Consider the following 23,684-nt stretch of genomic DNA (forward strand, 5'->3'; position numbering starts at 1 on the left):
CTGTAAAAAAATCTTAAAAACTGGCCAGGCAAGGTGGCACACACCTGTAGTCCTAGCTACTCGGGAGGCTGAGGCAGGAGGATCCCTTGAGCCCAGAGTTCGAGGATGCAGTGAGTTGTGATTGGCCACTGCACTACAGCCTGGGTAAGAGAGTGAGACCTTATCTCTTGAAAAAACAAACAAAAAGATTAAGCGTGGTTACTATGGAGAGGAGAAATGAGGAAGGCAGAGATAGGAGGCTTTTATTTTTCACTTAATATCCTTTTAAACTGTTTACGTTTTGTTGGCATATGAATGTTTTTATTTTTATTTCAGTATCAATAAGGACTACAGAAGTAGTTGAATTTTAAGTTTTTTATAAACTTTTCTATAAAAATAAATGAATAAATAAAAAGCCTATGTTCTCAGAAACTACTGTGTGCTAAGCCCCATGCTAGATGCTTTTGCATAAATTACCTCATTTCATCTAAAATATGACCCTGGGAGATCATTATTGCAGGTGAGGAACTTGGAGCTCAGAGAAATTAAGGTTGGCAAATGAAAGAATCAGAACACCAGCAATCAATATTTTTTAAAAAACAAGATAAACTCATAGAGACAATAAAAAGAAAAAGAAAAAGGACACATTTTTACTTGAAAGGTTAGAGCAAACCATATCAAGGGTAGACAGGCATACTACAGCCCACAGGAAAAATCTGGCCATCTGTTTTTATAAATAAAGATTCATTGAAAATATCCTACCCATTGGTTTACACATTGTCTCTGGCTGCTTTCACACCACAGTGGCAGAGGTGGTGGCTGCAACAGGGAACACGTAACTTGCAAAGCCTTAAATATTTTGTCTTTGGCCCTTTATAGAAAAAGCTTGCCAACTTCTGATCAAGTGAAAAAAATTATCAAGCAACTTCTACATTGCATACTAAACTCCAGTTATCATGTTGCCATAAACAGAAACTTCATAAGAAATACTTATTTTATTTATTTATTTAGACAGAGTCTTGCTCTTCACCCAGGCTGGAGTGAGCATGATCACAGCTCAATACAATCTCAAACTCTTGGGCTCAAGTGATCCTCTATCTCAGCCTCCCAAGTGGCTAGACAGGTGCACACCACTATGCTCGGCTAATTTTTTTAATTTTTGTAGAGATAGAGTCTCTTTGTTGCCCAGGCTGGTCTCAAACTCCTAGCCTGAAGCAATCTTCCCACTTTGGCTTCCCAAAGCACTGGTGTGAGCCACCACATCCAGCCTGAGAAAAATTTACTTTTTGAGATGAGGTCTTGCTCTGTCACCCAGGCTGGAGTGCAGTGGGGCACAATCATGACTCACTGCAGCCTCAACCTCCCGGGCTCAAGTAATCCTCCCGCCTCGGCCTCTCGAGTAGCTGAGACTACAGGCACGTGCCACTATGCCCAGCTAATTTTCCTATTTTTTACAGAGACAGGGTTCTGCTGTCCCCCTGGCTCAAGCATTCCACTGTCTCAGCCTCTCACAGGTGTGCACCTCGCCCTACGAAAAATTTGTGTTTTTGTTTCTACGATCAGTGTGAATCATAGAAACAATAACTGTATTATCCACTGTAATAATAAACTATTTTAAAAGCAATGCACTTGTTATCAAAACATTCCCACTGTACAAGTTACTAAAAATGAACAATTTATCAAACATATACAGAAAAATATTAAAACGAACTTACTACCTTAATATTTTAAACAGCATCATTACCTTTGGATTGTGCATAACAATTGTCTCTCCACTTGGAAACTCTAGTCTTCGGTGCCACTGATTAGTGGTTACAGCTTTTTTATATTCAGCCTATAATGGGGGAAACAACATATATTCCAATATGACAAATTTATACCACATTGAGAGAACGTATGGAAGAAAATGGTAACTATAATGGTGATAAAAATAACAGTAATAGCAGTTCTCATTTCCTGACGGGTTAACATATTTTTTATCACTTTACACATACGGTTGAAGTAATTACTCTCAATCACTCCTAAATAATAGGATCCCCACTATATAATGAAGAAAACCAAGTTTTAGACGGTCTGTTCATTTCCTAGGGCTGCATTAACAAAGTACCACAGACAGAGTGACTTAGAAAAAAAATGTATCGTCCCATAGTTCTGGAGGCTCCCAGTAGAAAATTAGTGTCAGGAAGGCCACCATTCCTCTGAAAGCTTTAAAGAAATCCTCCTTCCCTCTTCCTAGCTTCTGGTGGTGGCTGGCAATCTTTGGCTTTCCTTGGCTTGCAGCATAACTCCAGCCTTTGCCTCCATCATCATATGGGATTCTTTCTGTGTGTCTGTCTTCACATGGCAAGTTATATTGGCTTTGGGTACCATCCTATTCCAGTAAAACCTCACCTTAACTAATTACATCTGGAATGACCCTATTTCCAAATAAGGTCACATTCTGAGGTACTGGGAATTAGTAATTCAACATATTTGGGGATGGGGAGACACAATTCAACCCATAATAGACATTTTAAGTACTGTACATAGTTGCTCAAGATGACACAACTGGGGAGCAGCAATGGGAGAACTGTAGTTCATTGCCACCCAGTACTGACTTTTTCTTTCTTTCACGTGGGCTGGAGCAGTATCACCAAGGACTTTCTGACTCCAAAATCTTCACTGTCCAACCATCTCCTTACTCTTCCTCCAGATACAGTCTTTCTTTGGTTTCTGCAGGGCACTGGATCCAAGACCCCTCAAGGATACCAAAATCCGTGGTGTTCAGGTCCTTTATATAAAATAGCATTGTTTTTGCATAAAACCTACATACATCCTCCCTTATATTTTAAATCTTCTCTAGATTACTTATAATACCTAATAAAATGTAGATGTGATATCAATAGTTAAACTGTAATTTTTATTTTTTATCTTCTTGAGACAGAGTCTTGCTCTGTTGCCCAGGCTGGAGTACAGTGGTGCAATCTCTGCTCACTGCAACCTCTGCCTCCCAGGTTCAGGCGATTCTCCTGCCTTAGCCTCCCGAATAACTGGCACTATAGGCAATGAGCCACCACATCTGGCTAATTTTTCTATTTTTAGTAGAGACAAGGTTTCACCATATTGGCCACGCTGGTCTCGAACTCCTGACCTCAGATGATCCGCCCACCTCCGCCTCCCAAAGTGCTGGGATTACGAGCATAAGCTACCGTGCCCAGCCTGTGTTATTTTTATTGTTGTTGTTTTCTAAATATTTTCAGAGTATTTAGTTGAATCCGCAGATGTGGAACCTGTGAATACAGAGGGCTGATCGTACTATTCTAGTTTCTATAAAGCACAAGTCTGAGGACTTCTTGGGGAGAGATTCAACACAAAGTAAGGGGGAGCCTCTGGCATATCCACAAGTCCTTTTTTTGTTCATTTATTTTTTTAATTGACAAGTAAAAATTGTTACAAAGTCTTTTTTTAAAACTAGTAACAGTGAGTATTTGATAGTCGTGTGAAAATAGAAGTATTTCCTTTTGTGTCTTGCACAATCATTGAGTAACAATTCCTCTTCATCAGACTTCTGTACTTTCTGAGATGGAGTCTCACTCTGTCACCCAGGTTGGAGTGCAATGGCGCGATCACAGCTCACCGCAACCTCCGCCTCTCAGGTTCAAGTGATACTCCTGCCTCAGCCTCTTGAGTAGCTGGGATTACAGGCATGCATAACCATACCCAGCTAATTTTGTATTTTTAGTAGAGACAGGGTTTTACCATGTTAGCCAGACTGGTCTCAAAATCCTGATCTCAAGCAATCAGCCCGCCTCGGCCTCCAAAGTGCTGGGATTACAGGCGAAAGTCACCATGCCCAGCCTAGTCTTCTGTACTTCTGACCCTCCTCTTCAATTTAAAAAAAAAAAAAACTTTAAATATAATTTATAATTTCTAAAAGCAAGGCCACAAACAACGATTAAAGAAAGAAAACTTTCACCATCTTAAAAATTATTTTCAGGCCACGTGCAGTGGCTCACGCATGTAATCCCAGCACTTTGGGAGGCTGAGGCAGGCGGATCACCTGAGGTCAGGAGGTCGAGACCATCCTGGCCAACGTGGTGAAACCATCTCTACTAAAAATACAAAAATTAGCTGGGCGTGGTGGCAGGTGCCTGTAATCCCAGCAACTCGGAAGGCTGAGGCAGGAGAATCGCTTGAACCCAGGAGGCGGAGGTTGTAGTGAGCTGAAATCGCGCCACTGTACTCCACCCTGGGGGACAGAGTGAGATCCTGTTTAAAAAATAAATAAATAAATTATTTTCTTTTTTTTGTTTGTTTTGAGACGGAGTCTCGCTCTGTCGCCCAGGCTGGAGTACAGTGGCGCAATCTCGGTTCACTGCAAGCTCCGCCTCCCGGGTTCATGCCATTCTCCTGCCTCAGCCTCTCCGAGTAGCTGGGACTACAGGCGCCCGCCACCACGCCCGGCTAATTTTTTGTATTTTTAGTAGAGACGGGGTTTCACCGTGGTCTCGATCTCCTGACCTCGTGATCCGCCCGCCTCGGCCTCCCAAAGTGCTGGGATTACAAGCGTGAGCCACCGCGCCCGGCCAAATAAATTATTTTCACTTCATATTCCCTTTCAATCTACAGCTTTATAGTAAGTATTATCTGGTAAAGATTCCACATTTCATTGTCGAAATGGTCTTGGTTATCCTTGACATTTTGATCTTCCACAAAAAATTTAGAAGCAGCTTGCAAATTTTACCAAAAAAAAAAAAAAAAAACCCTGATGTGAATTTTGATTGGGATTGCCTAAAATTTATCAGATAATTTGGGAAGAATTGACATCTTTTATGATAGTGCCTACATGAACATAATGTTTAGCTCCATTTCTTTTTTTTTTTTGTCTGAGACAAGGTCTTGCTCTGTCGCCCAGGCTAAAGTGCTGTGGCATGATCACAGTTCACTGCAGCCTCAAGATCCCAGGCTCGAGCAATCCTACTGCCTCTGCCTCCTGAGTAGCTAAGACCACAGGCATGGGCCACCACACTCGGCTAATTTTTTTGTGTGTATTTTTTGTAGAGACGGGGTTTTGCCATGTTGTCCAGGCTGGTCTGGAACTCCTGAGCTGAAATAGCAACCCACCCACCTTGGCCTCCCGGAGTGCTGGGATTACAGGCAGGAGCCACCACGCCCAGCCCAGCTCCATTTCTTGAGGTCACCTTTTACATTCTTCAGTGTTCCATAAAGTTCACGGGTACTTTTCTTGGACTTTTTTCCTACATTGCCTGTAGTTTTATAAATATATAGTCTCTCTGTTATAAATACATAGTATCTTCTTTTTCTATTTTTAATTGGTTATTTCTACGGCACAGGAATGTGACTAATTTACATATGTTAATTTTATATACACAGACTTGCAAAAAAACTCTTGTATTGGTGCTAATAATATTTCTAGAGGTTCTCCTGATTTTCCACATAGACAATAATCACGTCTTCATCAAATTAAAGGTGTTCTCTGTCTCCAACCCTTCCGTTGTTTTGTCTTAGTGCTCTGACAGGACAGGATCACCAACACGATGCTGAGCAATACGTATCATCTTGTTCCCTTTCTATTATCAGCTTTCTCACTTCCTAACCTCCTCTGCCTCTTCCCTGATCTGGTTTGAGTTTCCTGGAAGAAGCTGAACAAAAGCTAAGGTCTCCCTAGGTAGCCATGTGTTGCTGCAACGGTCGGTATGTGGGTATCTATCCCGCCTCAAAGTCTATGTCACCCATATAGGTGACTTGAAAATATATACTTCAGCTTCAAAACAGTAAAACTAAACATTTAATCTGGGGACATGATAGCTTCGTAGGGGCCTACCAAAAATTACAATATATCTTTATTTGTTTATATCTAAAATTAAGCTATAGATATCAGCATTCCTTTACACTTTTTTCTTTATATATATATATGCATATACACACACACACACACACACACACACATATATATGCACATATATAAATATATACTTTTTTTTTTCTGAGGGAGGGTCTCATTCTCATTGCCCAGGCTGGAGTGCAGTGGCATGATCTCAGCTCCCTGCAGCCTCGACTTCCCTGGATCAGGTGATCCTTCCTCTTCAGCCTCCCGAGTAGCTGGGACTACTAGTGTGTGCCACCACGCCTGGCTAGTTTTTGTATTTTTAGTAGAGACATGGTTTCACCATGTTGGTCAGGCTGGTCTCAAAATTCCTGGCCTCAAGTGATCTGCCCACCTTGGCCTCCCATAGTGCTGGGATTATAGGCATGAGCCACCACACCCAGCCAGAAGTTAACTAAAATGTTCTGTATCTCATTTCCCATCTATGCAACTGAATTCATTGAACGTATTTCAAATATCTAACATTCAACTCTTAAGTAGAATTAACACAAGCATTTAACACAATTATATAAAACAACATATAATTTCTTGAAGAAATTATAGATTTAAAATGGCTAATAAAACTCATGACACTTCTTCCAATTCTATTTATTTATTTTCACAAATCAGAGGTTAATTTCAAGCCTTTTACTGAATACTAATTTGAAAATGTCCATATGTTTGGCATCTTCTATCAACAACAAATCCCAGCAGCCTAGGTTCTATTGAAGGCTTGACACAAGCACCTTATTAGATCTGTGATGTATCTCTGTAAATCACATTCTATCTTTAGACACAGATGCCACGATTAGCACCTCATGAGTGATGACACCACTTAAAAAGTAATCTTCTCTGTGAACAGCATCAAAACAAGCTGTCTTGTAAATAAAGTCAGCTCCACTGTGAATGATGTTACTCACCAATGTATACAGGACCTACACTTTTTAAAGAAACTCATAAAGAAATAAAGCACCCGTACCTCTAGTTTTTCACTGAACTCCTCAGTATAGGGAATAAATCGACTATCTGTGTCCCCCTTGTAAAACCAAGTACAGCGTCTCACTTCAGCTGGCTCCTCTTCCCAGTAGGCAGCCTTCCTTATTCGGTCATAGAGGTAAACATCGTAGCGCCCTCCATCTGTGCCAAGAACCACGCTCTCTGGATCTGGCTGAACTAGAGAACAAAATTAACACTTTTCCTGACTGCTGCAAGGCATATTTTAAAATAATAAATAATCAGCTGGGCGCAGTGGCTCATGCCTGTAATCCCAGCACTCTGGGAGGCCGAGAGAGGTGGATCACTTGCGGTCAGGAGTTTGAGACCAGCCTGGCCAATGGTGAAACCTCCCTGTCTACTGAAAATACAAAAATTAGCCAGGCGTGGTGGCGCACGCCTATAATCCCAGCTACTTGGGAGGCTGAGGCAGAATAGTATGAACCCAGGAAGCAGAGGTTGCAGTGAGTCCAGACTGCACCACTGCTCTCCAGCCTGGGCAGCAGAGTGAGACTCTGTCTCAAGAAAATAAAAATAAAATAATAAATAATGAATACGGTAACTACTCAATCTTTAAAGACAAAAAACTAGGCTCATTTTTATTTCAAAATAGAAGTTTAAGATTAATCTGTGCTGCTCAAAATTATGACTCTTAAGTAGAAAAGAAATAGCCAGGGCAAACTTTAAAAACATAATTCAAAGAACTGATGGATTTTTTTTTTAATCAGAACAATAATATCTACATACAATAATACAGTGATAAAATATATCAGGATAAACAAAGAAACACATTTCTACACTGCAGGACTTCTCAAAGCATTAATGCACTCCCGCACACCATCTCTTTCAAGACCTAGATACGGTGAGCAGCATTTCCAAAACTCATCTGACCAGGGAACCCTTTTATCACAGAGCATCTCCAGAATGGGGAGTTCCACAGAATGCCCTTTATAAATGCCCCCATAACTACAAACAAATAAGGGAAACAGAAAAATTGAAACCTGGATTATATGAACTGCTCAACTTCTCTGATTCAAAATACCTTTAAACTACGAAGTAAATTACTACAACATTTCTTCAAATATCTTACCCAGGTAACTCAGGACTTATATTAATGTCATCATCTTAAGGTACAGAGTCTGGAGTCTATAAAGATTAAGGAATTTGACAGTCACAGAAAATAGATCATGGATAAATACTCATTCCTTCTCTTCCTAAAATCAGATATGAATGATGTATGACCAATGTTTACCTGAATTATAGATTTCTTCAAGATTCAAAGAGTCGAACACACTAAAAGGCATCCACAGTTGTTTGTATTCTACCTCCTTGCAGTAAAACCAGTGGGGCTGAACAGGCTCATATTGGTTTTGAAGTAGAAAAGGAGGTGGCACTTGAACAGAGGGAGCCCCAGGTCTGGCAGGTACCTGCTGCTGTGCTGGTGACTGCACTGAAGGAGGAACCTGGAGGGGATGGCAAAGTTAAGACTGTCATGCTTGTCCAAAAGAATTCTGAATATGCTTCACACCCAAACTGATGTTAGTAGTAATTATCCTACATGTATATATGGACAATTATTTAGTGTAATAACTAGACCCCAAAGCAATTTTAAGAAGAATTTTTAAACCCAACAAAACCCCAAATCAAGGATAAATGCTTGAGGTGAGGGATACCTATACCCCATTTACCCTGATGTGATTACACATTGCATGCCTGTATCAAAATATCTCATGTAACCCATAAACATATATACCTACTATGTACCCACAAAAATTAAAAATTTAAAAATTTAGAAAAAAATCAATTACAAGGTGAACCAGACCTTCTCACAGAACACAAAGTAAACTAACACCTTTATAGAAATCAACCTAGCAATAAATCTCCCATGATTTATTTAACCTTTTTTTTGTGTGTGTGAGGCGGAGTTTCGCTCTTGTTGCCCAGGCTGGAGTGCAATGGCGCAATGCACAACCTCCGTCTCCCGAGTTCAAGCGATTCTCCTGCCTCAGCCTCCCAAGTAGCTGGGATTACTGGCATGCGCCACCACACCCAGCTAATTTTGTATTTTTAGTAGAGACAGGGTTTCTCCAGGTTGGTCAGGCTGGTTGGGAACTCCCAACCTCAGGTGACCAGCCCACCTTGACCTCTCAAAGTGTTGGGATTACAGGCGTGAGCCACCACACCTGGCCTATCTAACCTTTAAAATGTGCCTACTCCTTGACCTACTTATTCCATTTCTAAAAATTTATCCTAAAGATAGAATTATAAAAACAAATAGCCCAGGCGCAGTGGCTCATGCCTGTAATCCTGCCACTTTGGGAGGCTTGAGGTGGGTGGATCACCTGAGGTCAGGAGTTCGAGACAAGCCGGGCCAACATAGTGAAACCCTGTCTCCACTAAAAATACAAAAATTAGCTGGGCATGGTGGCACGGGCCTGCAATCCCAGCTATTTGGGAGGCTGAGGCAGGAGAATCGCTTGAACCCGGGAGGCGGAGGTTGCAGTGAGCTGAGACTGCGCCACTGCACTCCAGCCTGAGTGCCAGAGTGAGACTCTGTCTCAAACAATAAATAAAAAATAAAAATAAAAATTTACCCACAAGGATATACATCAAAAGGTTATTTAAAATAGGAAATTGGTGTGTACAACTGTCAAAACTCAGCTAATTGTACACTTTAAATAAATCGAATTGTATGCTGTAAATGGATGCCTTTTACTGTATGTAAATTATACCTCAATAATGTTGATTATAAAATCATAGCTAATAAATTTGGAATGTTTGCAAAAAAAATAAACAAAATAAAATAGGAAATCACTGGAAATAATCAAAATGTCTAACAGAAACCTGATTAAGTAATATTTCACTCAAATGCTAGATCCTCCAGCACCATTAAAAATGTCTTATATCCTTTCTGCAGAAGATAGCTAAAAAAAAATAAGTAAATAAACAAAAATAAAAGTTTTAGAGGATAGACACAATGGTTCACACCTATAATCCCAGAACTTTGGGAGGCCAAGGAAGGAGGATCATTTGAGGCCAGGAGTCCGAGCCCAACATGAGCAACACAGCAATACCGTTTCTACAAAAAAATGTAAAAATCACACGGACATGGTAGGGCACACTTGTAGTCCCAGCTACTCCTGAGGCTGAAGTGTAGTTCAAGGTTGCAGTGAGCTGTAATCACACCACTGCACTCCACCCTGGATGGATGACAGAGCAAGACCCCCCCCCCCGACCAAAATCTCTTAAAAAAAAAAAAGAAGAAAAAGAAAAAAAATTTTAATGTTTTAGAAAAAATCTTAGTAACATTTAAAGTATGTTCACACACAAAAAAATAGATTACAGAAACCATAGGTACTATATGTTTGCCAAAAAAAGACATATAACAAAATGAAAACAGTGGTTATCTATGGACATTTTTTATTAAATTGAGTACTCTGCATTTTTCAAATTTTCTACAAAAACGATTTTAAGGCCGGGCGCGGTGGCTCACGCTTGTAATCCCAGCACTTTGGGAGGCCGAGGCGGGCGGATCACAAGGTCAGGAGATCGAGACCACGGTGAAACCCTGTCTCTACTAAAAATACAAAAAAATTAGCTGGGCATGGTGGCGGGCGCCTGTAGTCCCAGCTACTCGGAGAGGCTGAGGCAGGAGAATGGCGTGAACCCGGGAGGCGGAGCTTGCAGTGAGCCGAGATTGCGCCACTGCACTCCAGCCTGGGCGACAGAGCGAGACTCTGTCTCAAAAAAAAAAAAAAAAAAAAAAGATTTTAAAATCAGACTATACTTATTTTTAAATTTTTTAATTAGACACCATTTTGGGACAGGTGTGGTGGCTCACACCTGTAATCCCAGCACTTTGGTAGGCTGAGGCAGGAAGATCACTTGAGGCCCAGGAGTTTGAGACTGCAGGTGAGCTGTGATTGCGCCACCATATTCCAGCCTGGACAACAGAGTGAGACCCAGTCTCAAAAAAATATATAATTTAGCCCATAATCCCAGAACTTTGGGAGATCAAGGCAGGAGGACTGCTTGAGCCCAGGAGTTTGTGACCAGCCTGGGCAACATAGTGAGACCTCATTTCCACAAAACATAAAAAAATAAATTAGCCAGGTATGGCAGCATGTGCCTGTGGTCCCAGCTACTGGTGAGGCTGAGGTAGGGGGATATCTGAACCTGAGAACTCAAGGCTACAGTGAGCCGTTACCATGCGACTGCACTCTAGCCTGAGTGACAGAGCGAGACCTGGCCTCAAAAAAAAAAAAAATTTTATATATATATATACACACACACACACACACATACATACACACACGCGTACATATACATACATATATAATTTCTAAAAAATCATTTTGAAGTATTATGTCAACACTCAACTTCCTGAGATCCATAGCAGCACTGTGCACATAAGAATGTCCTTATGCTTAGCAAATGTACACAAGGAATTTAGGAGTAAAGAATCATAATGTATTTTATTGACCTTCAATATTCCCCCCAAAACTGCATATATATAGAAAGAGAAAAAAACGATGGGGGGAAGGGAGGGAAGAGGGAGGGGCAGGAGGAGAAGCAGGAAGAAGGGGCAGGAGAAAGGGATGGGGAAAAGGGGGAGGGCTCATATATACCAGGGTGTGCACATGCACAAATTAAAAAACAAATGGGATGAAATGTTAATGATAAGAAAACCTAAGTAAAGGATATTAGAGTGCTCTTCGTACTCTTTTTATTTTTGCAACTTTTCTTCAAGTTTGAAATTATCATTTTTTAAACTTTTATCTAAAAACCTCTTTAAAAATTTAAGCAACAAACTACAATTAGTTTGTTATAGTTAGCAAAAATACTAACTATATACCACATGCTATGAATTTGGTTACTTTTCAGAATGCCGAAATCCAACATTGTCAAAAATTTGTGTATCGGTATGATTTAAATGAAATGATAAAACAGAGTCCATTTTCTATCTCTAACAGAAAAGTTGGTTACATTCTGATCACAATACTGCTATCTCCACCACACTGAAATGGGTTCTTAATTCTTTTCAATCATTTCTCTTTTTGTTTAATTCTGTTGATTTTTCTTTGGAAATCAAATGAACAATTAGTTGGGGAAAACGCATAAGGGAATTTCATAAAATTTACCCAATGCATACGTTATTCCACCAACTCTCCCTAGATAGAGTTTGACCTAACTAGATCTAAACTCCATAAATATAAAGAAATTACTGAAGTAGTCAATTTTAGTCCCTGTAATTGAGTGTTTTGATTGACTAGTGTAATTGAAAGATGAGAAACTAGTGGTCTGTTAAGACAATAACTGCTTGAATTCTCCTATGTCTCTAGACAACACTTTTTACCTTACTCTAAAATCTGGAAATACTGACATGTAGCTAACTCATTAAAATCAGTTACTACTTCAATAAACAGGTAATATACACTAAAATATGAGCCATCCAATAAGCTACCTTTAAGACAATGTTTACTTCAGGTAGCTTACAAAGAATACCCTCTGAAACTAATTTGTCATCATATTGATTATAAGATGGGAAATGTTTTTTAAAACATAGGTTCAGGTGAGAAAGAAGAAACAGAATGAATAAGTAGGACACAAAATCATGTCTCCATACCGGTGGCAAAGATCCTGGAGGCATCTGGTACATCTGAACAGGGGGTCCAGACGGTGGAGGATGAGCAGGAGGGCCTGGTGTTTGGCACTGCTGCAGCTGGGGTGGTGCAATGTAAGGATTAGCCCTGCTGCTGCCAGGGGTATGGCGATATGGATTGTATCCTGGTTGGGGAATTCCTTGGGGTGGGTTCCCAAAATGTGAAGGAGGGAGACTACTTGGCTGAGAAGGCAGATAAGAATTTATTCCCATCAGTGAGGAAGGTGGAGCACCAGGTTGAGCCTTTGAAATGGATGGTGAAAATGCATTCGAGACATCTTGGGATCCAGTTGTAAAAGGGAGAGCAGTCAGGGGCTTGGGGAATCCTGATTGTCCAACTGAGGTTGCTGCAGTTGTTAATGGCGACTGTCCAATATTCCCAAAAGGATCACTGCTGCTTGATACCTGAGAGAAGTAACTAAATGTCTGTGGGGCAGACGTGTGAATAGAAGTCTGACCAAGGAAGCTGTCCTCCTCACCAACATCTGTGGAATCCTCTGAAACGGAACAGGAGAGCATGTGGTTTAAAGGGTACTCTATCATTCCGCAGATACAATTCTACAAGGAAGGGCTAGCAATTATACTTCCTTATTTGTTCTTCAAACTTGCTATTTCTGCATTACAGAAAAAAAAAACAGTTTTTTCTTTTTTTCTTTGAAAACTTCCTTCTTAGAAATGAAAAACTAGAAAACACGAATAAGAAAACATAAGAGGAAACAATTATAATTCATTCATAAGTCCACCTCCCACAGACAATCAAACTGTTAACACTGTTCACATTTTGCTTCACACCCTTCCATGCTTTCAAAATAAATACAAATAGTTATTTGTTATTTATTTTGTAAATATATATTTGTATATACGTTTTTAAAAATAGAAACAAAATCTATACTATTTTTACTTTTTTTTTTTTTTTTTGAGACAGGGTCTCACTCTGTTGCCCAGGCTGGAGTGCAGTGGCGTGATCTCAGCTCACTGCAACCTCTGCCTCCCAGGTTCAGCAATTCTCGTGCCTCAGCCTCCCAAGTAGCTGGGATTACAGGCGCCCACCACCACGCCCAGCTAATTTTTGTATTTTTTTTTTCAGTAGACATGAAGAAGTTTTACCATGTTGACCAGGCTGGTCTCAAACTCCTGACCTCAAGTGATGTGCCTGCCTCGGCCTCCCAAAGGGCTGGGATTACAGGCATGAGCCCCCATGCCCGGCCTTACATATTATTGTTTATCTTTTTTCTTGGTAAGAAATAATTCAATTGTTACTCTACTACCCAAATACGTATAATTTTATTTCTATAGTGATAACGAGAGACTAAAGATAACTCTGTTGACAAGAAGGGATGTGTCAGGAATCTTACCTACAAAGCACTTATTGTACAAATGAACACGTGATATTTGTATTCCCAAGGCAAAGCAGCTCAACCATTAATTGCCATTCCCTAAAATCATGCACTATCACAGACTTACCATTACAGAATACCAAATTGCTGAAAAGGTCACTTTCTAACCAAGGGAAGATCTCTCATCCTTTTGCCCAACTTGATGTTCACTGTGGGTATTAACAACTCCAAACAATTTAGCTTCTGTTCTACTACCAAGTTGTAAAGTAAAAGCATTTTCCCTGTATATCACCTTAAAAGTCCACCTTACTATTATTCCTTACTAAACTTTTATGTTCCCTAGCTTGTAGCTTTCATATTCCTCCTCCTAATCTTCCCTGCTCCGGCCTCATTCCCTCTTACCTCCTTGCTGGAGGCATGGAAGCCATCAGAGGGCTTGACTCACTGACAGCACACAGGCACACTTTGGTCCCTGCCCTTGCAGACCTGCCAAAAGGCAGCTTTCTTCCAAGCTCTGGGCTCCAAGCTTCTTGACCTCTGCTGAGGCTAGGGCTTGAGCTTCTTGAGCTCTCATAATTCACACACATCAGTTTAACTAAAATACTCCACCATTCAAAATACTCCTCTTGATAGTTTCTTTGTAACTAAAAATAAAATACCCCTTGCTGCACAAGGCCTTGTGTCTGCTTGTATCATTCCACTTCTCTGATATATTTCCAGCTCCCACCCCTCTTTTCAGGTCAGTGACCCTCAACTGGACTTCTCTGTATTTCTTAGTTCATTCCCAACAATTAAAAGCATTAAAAAAAAAAAAAAAAAACTCAGTGGTATCTTTCATCCTTTAGAAAAACTTCTTTTTTCTTTAGTTTAGTCCGAGAAACTTTTTTTCTGATTAGCATCAACTACAAATGAAATGCTCTCCACATACTGCAACCTCACCTCAGGGGCACTTTCTCATTTCATTTGGACACATGTCATCTAAAACCACAACTTTAATAGGCACTTGTATATTTGTGACACTCCCAACTCTATCATAAACCCAGACAATTCTCATGTGTTCTAGAACTTGTTTTCCAACTACTTCCTCAATGTTTTTGGCAGATTCAGCCACATATACCTCACGCTTAGTAAGCCTAAAACGGAGTTGATCTTAACTACCCACCTCCGTGCTCCCTTTTCCGTATTTCACTATCTCCACAGATGTTTGCCAACATCCATTCAGATATTCAAACCAGAAACCTCAAGTCTGAGACTCCTCCCTCTCTCTCAAACCCTTCATTTAATCATTCAAATATTTATTCAAGAAATATTTACTCAGGATGCATTCTGTGCCAGGTACAGAGCTCAGTCTTTGGTCTAAAACTGAACAAAAATGGGCCTCTGTGCTGACAGACAAAGCTGACACTCTGGTCTTCTGTGAGTCTCTACAACTGTGTATAGTCTACACATCTCGCACATCTGCTCCCTGCTCCTCACACCCAATGTGGCTGACTCGGGCTAGACTGCCATAGCCACTGCCAGCCTCTCACTATGCCTCCCAACTGAATCCTCTTGCTACAGTCAACCTTACTCCAGTGTAACTAGAGAAAACTTCAGTCTTTCTCAAACACACGTCTAATTTCACTGCCTTGTTGAAAATCCTTCAAAGGCTCCCCAACACCCCACAAGATGAACTACAAACTCCTCCTGAGTATGGCATATGTGGCCCATAGATCACTGAGGCCACTCCACTGCAAACACTCTGGTCAAAGTGATCTACTGGGGGCAGAGGACACAGGGGAGAGGAGACAAAGGTGAAGGGACGGGAGAGAGGGATGAGATCCATCCCTGTCCCATTCCACCAACCACTAACTCCTCCCAAATCTGCAGATTTTCTCACACCTTCAGACTTCACATATGCCTGTCTCTCCAGATTCCTTCACTTCTATGTATCCTTCAACACTCAGCTCAAGAATCACCTCCCCTAAGAGGCCCTGAAGGCCTAAGGGACATCCATTCCCCCGCTCAGCCAGCCTGGGACCCATAGCATTCATAGCCATCTATCAATCCCTCTTTCTAACTGTTCTAAACCTGTATCACAATTGCTTACATAGGTGGGTGTGTGTGTATACACACATACTGTGCAGTCACTGAGGGCAGGGCTGTCTGCTCTTCTGTGTCTCCCAGGTTCTGGAACAGTGCCTGGCAAATAGAAACTGCTCAATCCATGTCTGGTTTTTGTTTTTGAGATGGAGTCTCACTCTGTCGCCCAGGGTGGAGTGTGCAGCGACATGACCTCAGCTCACTGCAACCTCCTCCTCAAGCGATTCTCGTGCCTCAGCCTCCCAAGTAGCTGGCATTACAGGCGCTCACCACCACATCCAACTAACTTTTGTATTTTTAGTTGAGATGGGGTTTCACCATGTTGGCCAGGCTGGTCTTGAACTCCTGACCTCAGGTGATCCACCCGCCTCAGCCTCCCAATGTGCTGGGATTACAGGCGTGAGCCACTGTGCCAGGCCTTCCATGTCTGTTGAATGTATGAAATTGCTTCCTGTGTCTCTCTTTCACTTATATGATTAACTGTTGCTTCCAAGGAGACGGGTTCTTCTTTTGTCTCTGGAAATTCTCTGAATGGGTTTCTGAGATTTTTAGAGATGACTTTTAGTTCTAAAAACTATTAATATTCACACACACACACACACACACACACACACAGAGAGAGAGAGAGAGACTGTCTCCAAGAAACAAAAGCATTAAAGACAGGTGTAGCTATACTAGACTTAACAATGAAAATGTTTGGCATGAATTCACAGTGACACACACAAACCAAATACTACATAGTAAGGAAGACGGACACAACCAAACAACTTTAATGGTGCAGAGGATAATTAGAAAACCCCAAGTACAGCCTTATTTATTCCTGCATCCTCCCACAGCATTCTGCTCCAACCATGCTGGTTCTTCACCAAAGACAGCAACACCTAACCTTTCAACCACAGGTCAAAATGAGACATCATTTTGACTCCCATCCTTTCACTCATTCAAAACACATCTACTGAATAATCGGTCTACTAAATACCACACACCATTCTAGGCAGTGGGAATATAATCGTGAATAAAACTAAGTTTTTGCTTTCATGGTCTTACATCCTAGTGCAGTGGAATAAACAAATGTGTACATGTCAGGTAGTGACAAGCATCAAGAAGAAACATAACACACGGGCAGGGGAACCTTCATGTACAGCTCTTCCCAGTGTGCCTGTCTTCGCTTCTCCATGAAACTGTCTTTAGTCCTTCAAACAAGAATAAACTATTCATTGGAAACTCAGCATCCAAAGAGGATCTATGTACTAGGCCCTAAACAAGATCCTGGAAATAAAAAGGCAATTAGGTCATAGCTGCTGAAGAAGACTGCAGTCCAAATGGAGAGGCAGGTGTGTTTATTTCACAAACATTAAATCACACTGTCTGGCAGGCAGTATACTTAGCGCTTTGCAAAAATTAAAGCATTTCTAATTACAATTCGGTGAGGCTACACGTATATAGAAACTGAAGCACAGAGACGTAAAGTAAAATGCCTACAGTCACACAGCAACTTACTGGCAGGCAAGGACTGGAATACAGACAGTCTGTGCTGTTAAACACCATACTCTGGGCGATGCTACATAATCATCAAAAAGCAATCTCCCTGGACAATAACACAAATATGAAAAAAGAGCTAGGAGTGCACATAGGAGTGGGGGCCTAAGAGAACAAGAAAAAGCTTCTTGGAAGAAGTGTATTGTCTTGAAAGATGAAGAATGGGTAGAGCGCTCACACCTGTAATCCCAGCACTTTGGGAGGCCAAGGCAGGCGGATCACTTGAGGTCAGGAGATTGAGACCATCCTGGCCAACATGGTGGAACCCCGTCTCTATTCTAAATACAAAACTTAGCCAGGCATGGTGGTGCACGCCTGTAGTCCCAGCTACTCGGGAGGCTGAGGCAGGAGAATCACTTGAACCCGGAAGGTGGAGGCTGCAGTGAGCCAAGATCGCGCCACTGCATTCCAGCCTAGGCGACAGAACAAGACGCCGTCTCAAAAAAAAAAAAAGATGCATTTTATATGTCTACTTCACAAATATTTACAGGCTTTTATATGTCTACTTCACAAATATTACAGGCTTCTCCTAGAAGGGCACAGTCTATCTTACAAGATATCTTACTGTAACCTAGAAGATATCCTACTGTATCACAACAATCTCCTAGTAGGAGACAGTGTACCGTATTCTTGGAGAGAGGCACAGTCCATCCTAGGAGGTATCTTACCGTATCCTAGGAGTCTCCTAGTGGGAGATAGACTACTGTACCCTAGGAGAGGGCCACTGTTTATTTGAATTCCCTACCAGCACCTGGCATACCAACAACGGGTATTCAGCAAAGATTTGGGGAATGCCAGGGTACGAATTAATGTCCAGCACTCTGGACAACTCGGAACAAGTGGGTTTCTGCAATGAAGAGCAAGTCTCATCACCTGCCACCTCCAAGATCCCAAAGCCCCCGACCCACTCAAACCTGGCCACTAATGATCCTGGCAAGCTATCCAGAGGGTAGCTCAAGGCAGAAGGAAACCTCCCGTCTGACCCTTGCGGTTGCACGTCCTCCGCCCGCCTCCCACCACACACGGGGCCGCCCTCCCCTTATTACCTCCGGGCAAGAGCAGGGAGGCCGGAGAAGCGGAGGCCTGGGTGACTGGGATGAAGGGGACATTGAAGCTGAACTCCGTGGCCGAGGAGGAGAAAAGTAAGTTAGTGCCCGACGAGGAAGTGGAGGCGCCGCCGCTGCCACCGTTAGGTTTTCTCTCGGCCATGGCTGCTGCCCACCGTCTGATACACGTCTCCGGGTACCCAGTACCGCACCACTGACCGGAAACCGATCACTCTCCCGGCCAGCGCACTTCCGCACTTGCGCACAGGAGCCGAAACTACGGGTAGCTAGTCAGCCGCCCTCTCCCTTCCCCTAGCCGGCGCCGCCAGAAATCAACATGGCGACACTGTCTTCACGCCCATGTCTAGCACGTGACACCCTCGGAGGCGGAGGAGGGCTGGGGCGGAGGCCGGGAGAGAGGATGGGGGCGTGGTCCCCGCAGGTTCTGGATGGACGTGCGAATTGACACGCAATTGACCCTGAAAGTCACAGATTGTGGCGGATATCTATGGGCTTCCTAAAAGTACCGTCAGGATGACTCTCCTGACAAAGATTTTGGAGGAACAGCGGAATCCTGCTGGACGCTATCCGAAGGAGGAAGGGAGGAAGAGGGTTGTGCGGGAATGGGAATTCGCGTGCAAGGCCGAACCAAACACCCTCTCCAAAACCCACGTGTCTTTCTGGACGGAACTGAACATTGTCGTTGACCCAGAAATAGAAGCGGTAAAACATTTTTTAAGTGTTTAATCCATAGAGAGAAAAAAATATTTCGTTTTATTTTTGTTGTTTTGTGTTTTTCGTTTGATTTTGTTTTTTGGTTGGTTTTGTTTTTTGTTTTGAGACGAGTCTGCTCTGTCGCCCAGGCTGGAGTGCAGTGGTGCAATCTCGGCTCATTGCAATCTCCGCCTCCCAGGTTCAAGCGATTCGCCTGCCTCAGCCTCCCTAGTAGCTGGGACTACAGGCGCACGCCACCACGCCTGGCTAATTTTTTGTGTTTTTGATAAAGACGGCGTTTCACCGTGTTGGCCAGGATGGTCTCAATCTCCTGACCTCGTGATCCACCCACCTTGGCCTACCAAAGTGCTGGGATTATAGGCATGAACTACCACGCCCGGCCAAAAAAAATATTTAAAAGAGAAATCAAACCGGACACCATGGTGCAGGCCTGCAATCCCAGCACTTTGTGAGGCAGAGCGGGAGAATAGCTTGAGCCCAGGAGGTTGAGACCAACCTGGCCAACATGGCGAAACCCCGTCTCTACTAAAAATACAAAAATTAGCCGGGCATGGTGGCATGGCACCTATATTCCCAGCTACTCAGGAGGCTGAGGCGGGAAGATTGCTTGAGGTCAAATTAACCCTGATCTTGCCACTCACTGTGCAGCAAGACCCTGTCTCCTTAAAAAAAAAAAAAAATCAGGGCATTGAAATTAGAGATCTGACATTTTAGATAGCTTTCTATATCCACAGTAAGCTGACTTACTTCAATCCAGGAGGTACTGTGGATAACTTGGACGTAATTGTCAACTTTCATAGTTAGAGATTTTGAAGGAAAATATAACTTAAGCAATATTTCAGCTTCTTGGAGTTTGGGAGAGGAGATCCCAAAAGAACACTCAAAATAATGAAACTCTCCCCAGCTGTTTACATATATGTAGAACCTAAGTTTATTAATTCAGTAACAATTTTGGGTGCTTACTGTCAAAAATTTTTTAAGTGGGACACTCATTAAAGCAGTAAGTTAGATTTTATTTCATGAAAACTATTGCAGTAGGGAAGTGGGTCCAGCATGAACTGAATGCAACTTTGCTGAAACAAAAATTTGGAGGCTTTTTAGAGGCTGTGATGTGCTAAGGGAAAGGTGCTGAGGAGTGTGAAGGGGTGGTTCGTCCTACAACTAGGCTGTCTAGGTGTGTTAATCCATGCTTATCCAGAGGAGACACATAATTCTTCTGTCTTCATGACAAGCAGTGGTGTAAGAGAGCAAGGTAGCCACAGGGACTGGGAATGAGAATGAGAACCACCTCCTTGAAGGCTTGCAATTCAAGAGACAAACCCCCAGGTCCTTGAGAAGACAGTTCTCAGTGGTCATGTGTCTGGAGTTTGTTCCTTCTGGTGGGTTCTTGGCCTCACTGACTTCAAAAATGAAGCCGCAGACCTTTGTGGTGGGTGTTACAGCTCTTCAAGGTGTCACAGACCCAAAGAGTGAGCAGCAGCAAGATTTAGTGTGAAGAACGAAAGAACAAAGCTTCCATGGCGTAGAAGGGGACCCAAGCAGGTTGCTGCTGCTGGCTGGGGGTGGCCAGCTTTTATTCCCTTATTTGTCCCCACCCATGCCCTGCTGCTTGGTCCATTTTACAGAGCGCTAATTTTTCCATTTTACAGAGTGCTTATTGGTCCATTTTACAGAGTGCTGATTGGTGCATTTACAATCCTCCAGCTAGACACAGAGCACTAATTGGTGCATTTACAATCCTCTAGGTAGACAGAAAAGTTGTCCAAGTCCCCACTCGACCCAGGAAGTCCAGCTGGCTTCACCTCTCAATCCCCTGTCTAAAGAGGACACCCCAAGAGCTGTTGGGAATTGGGTGATGACCACTCTAGCTACTTCCTGCTGGATAGGGGTGAAGAAGGAGCCCTGCAGTTGTAGTGTCCTCCAGAGGGGAACTCTTTAGGCCAGTCAAAGGGCAAGTGGGTTGGTCCGGGGTCCTCAGTAGAAGTTGTTAGTTGAGCTCATTGGGGTTCCAGTTGTAAGACCATCTGTAGATTGATGGCCTCGATCCTAGAGGAAACAAATTTGACAAGGAGGTTAAAAATACAGGGCCCAAAGGTGAGTAATAGCAAGACGGCTGTCATGGGACCTAGAAAGGGGAAAAGCCATATCACCCAACTCCGGAGGTTAATATAAAAGTTTGAAAGGCATTCTCTGATTTCAGAAGCCTTTTCCTGTAAATGCCGGGCGGCATCTCATACTATCCCTGACTGGTTAGTGTAAAAGTAACACTCTTCCCCTAAGAAGGTGCAAAGTCTTCCTTTCTCAGCAGTGAGGAGGTCTAGGCTTCGGTGGTTTTGGAGGATCACTGCTGCCAAAGAGTCTTTGGGATTGTAGAATAAGGATAGATTTTGTTATTTCTTGCAAACTGTCTGAGAAATCCTTTGAGAGTGTGTGGTAGTAGGATAATATATGTTACACTGTTAACTTTTAGCAAACTTTACTTTTGTTGAAAACCTTATAAGTTTGGGATTTCAATTATTCTTTGCATTAATAAGACCTCGTTCAGTCCATATTAACTTAGAATTGGTATAGATGGCTTCTTCCTGATTCTGTGAGTACTTTAAGGTTTGGCTGAGTGCAGATAGCTGGAGCACGTTTGAGCAGACCAATTATTAGGCAATTTTCCTAACTCTGCTCCTAACTCTGCTTCTACAAGAGTTTCCATATCACTTACTGAATACTCATTGTGTCTTTCTCCCTTAATCGCTGGGGAGGAACCATCCATCGTCCTGTCCTGAAGGGAGTTCCTCCTAGATCTGGTCGGACCTTTGTATGGTAATTAAGATTTAGATCCCCTGTTAGGAAACCTGCTGGGTTAAGGATTTTTGATAGGAAGGCTATGGGTTGTCAGTGGCCTCAGTGCTTTCTGGCTATGCCCTTGCTTACACTGACAACCAGGTGATGTTGGAGTGTTATAGGGTCACGCAGAAGACCTTCAATTATCAATTATAGGTTTTAAATTTACTCTGGCTTTTAAAGGAATAGGGTACACTGTTTTTTCTTTACTACTTCTCTGTCTTTCTCTCTTTCTCTTTGACTTTCTTTCTCTTTCTCACTTTGACTCCTTCTTTGTCTCTGTCTCTTCCTCTCTCTCTCTGACTTTCTGTCTCTCTCTCTCTTTCTTTCCTTCTCTCTGCTAGTCTTTCCCTGCTTCTTCCAGCCACTTATGCTGATGTTCTCCCCTCTCCTTCCCCTTTTTGATGGCTTCAGCAGTGTAAGACTGCCACCTCCTTGGGTTTTTGCACTGCATGCAACAACTCCATGATTTCCTTGTGGTATTTAGTGGGGGTTCCCCCAGAGGTTAGTAACTCCCTTTCTTTCCATATTGCAGCATGGGCATGTAGGATTAGATAAGTATAATTGCTATCTGTATACACATTTATTCTTTTTCCCTTTCTAAGGCTCAGGTAAGTGCCACTAGTTCTGCTAACTGGCTGCTGGTCCCTGGGGGAAGAGGCTTACTTTCAAGTATCGTTACATGACTAACTATGGCATAACCTGCTCTTTGTATCCCATTCTCCACAAATGAACTTCCATCAGTATATAGGTTAAGGTCAGGATTAGCTAAGGGGACTTCTGAGAGATCCTCTCGGGCGGCATAACTCTGGACTATATTTTGTTGGCAGTCATGCTTGATTGGTTCTCCATCCTCTGGGAGAATGCAAAAAGAAAGGCAAAGAGAAACTGGGAGTCAGAGTGCAGGGGAATACAGAAGAAGGTATCCTTGAGGTCCAGAACAGTGAACCATTCTGCTTCCTCTGGTATTTGAGAGAGCAGGGTATAGGGGTTGGGTACCACTAGATATAGAGGAATTACTGCCTCATTGATGAGTCTAAGATCTAAGCACTAGTCTCCACTGACCGTTCGGTTTTCATACTCCTAGAATTGGGGTGTTGCAGGGACTACTGCATTTTCTTGATAAACCTTGAGCTTTTAAATGTCTAACAATATCCTGTAATCCTTTATGAGCTTTAGGCCTTAAGGGATATTGCCTTTGATAAGGAAAAGTGATGGGGTCTTTTAGCCTGATTTGGACTGGGCAGGCATTTTTTGCCCTTCCGAATTGTCTTTCCAATGCCCAGATTTCAGGGTTGACCTCCCTCCTCAAGCAGAGGGCAACAAATGGGTAAATTGTTCCCCATATTCATGTAGATAATAGCTCCAGCTTTGGCCAATATGTCCCTCTCTAATAAGGGTGTGGGACTTTCAGGCATAACAAGAAAGGCATGTTTAGAGCAAAGTCTCCCAATTACAACTGAGGAGGTGGGAAAAATACTTGGTTACAGGCTGTCCCAGGACTCCTAGGATGGTAACGGACCTTGAGCACGCTGTCCAGGACAGGAGATTAACACAGAGAAAGCCGCACCGGTGTCCAGGAGGAAGTCAATTTCCCGGCCCTCAATGGT

At 42.5% G+C, this 23,684-nt stretch overlaps 2 protein-coding genes across 3 annotated transcripts in view; one reads left to right on the forward strand and one right to left on the reverse strand.

The window, feature by feature from the left end:
- SEC23IP (SEC23 interacting protein) overlaps positions 1–18,728 on the reverse strand; it is a 48,265-nt gene extending 29,537 nt beyond the window's left edge. For both annotated transcript variants that reach the window (XM_032176349.2, XM_032176348.2), the window contains exons 1-5: positions 18,505–18,728; positions 12,465–12,997; positions 8,091–8,301; positions 6,825–7,018; positions 1,724–1,813 (exon numbers count right to left, since the gene is read on the reverse strand). In XM_032176349.2, coding sequence (XP_032032240.1) covers positions 1,724–1,813; positions 6,825–7,018; positions 8,091–8,301; positions 12,465–12,997; positions 18,505–18,667 — 1,191 coding nt within the window. In that variant the 5' untranslated portion in view covers positions 18,668–18,728. The remainder of the gene's footprint in view (positions 1–1,723; positions 1,814–6,824; positions 7,019–8,090; positions 8,302–12,464; positions 12,998–18,504) is intronic.
- A 282-nt stretch (positions 18,729–19,010) lies between these two features.
- Positions 19,011–23,684, forward strand: part of MCMBP (minichromosome maintenance complex binding protein) — a 63,482-nt gene continuing 58,808 nt past the window's right edge. The window contains exon 1 of the mRNA XM_032176357.2: positions 19,011–19,227. The gene's annotated coding sequence lies outside the window, so the exon portion shown is untranslated. The remainder of the gene's footprint in view (positions 19,228–23,684) is intronic.

Source organism: Hylobates moloch, unplaced genomic scaffold (assembly GCF_009828535.3).
Source record: "Hylobates moloch isolate HMO894 unplaced genomic scaffold, HMol_V3 SCAFFOLD_3, whole genome shotgun sequence".
Taxonomy (NCBI): Eukaryota; Metazoa; Chordata; class Mammalia; order Primates; family Hylobatidae; genus Hylobates; species Hylobates moloch.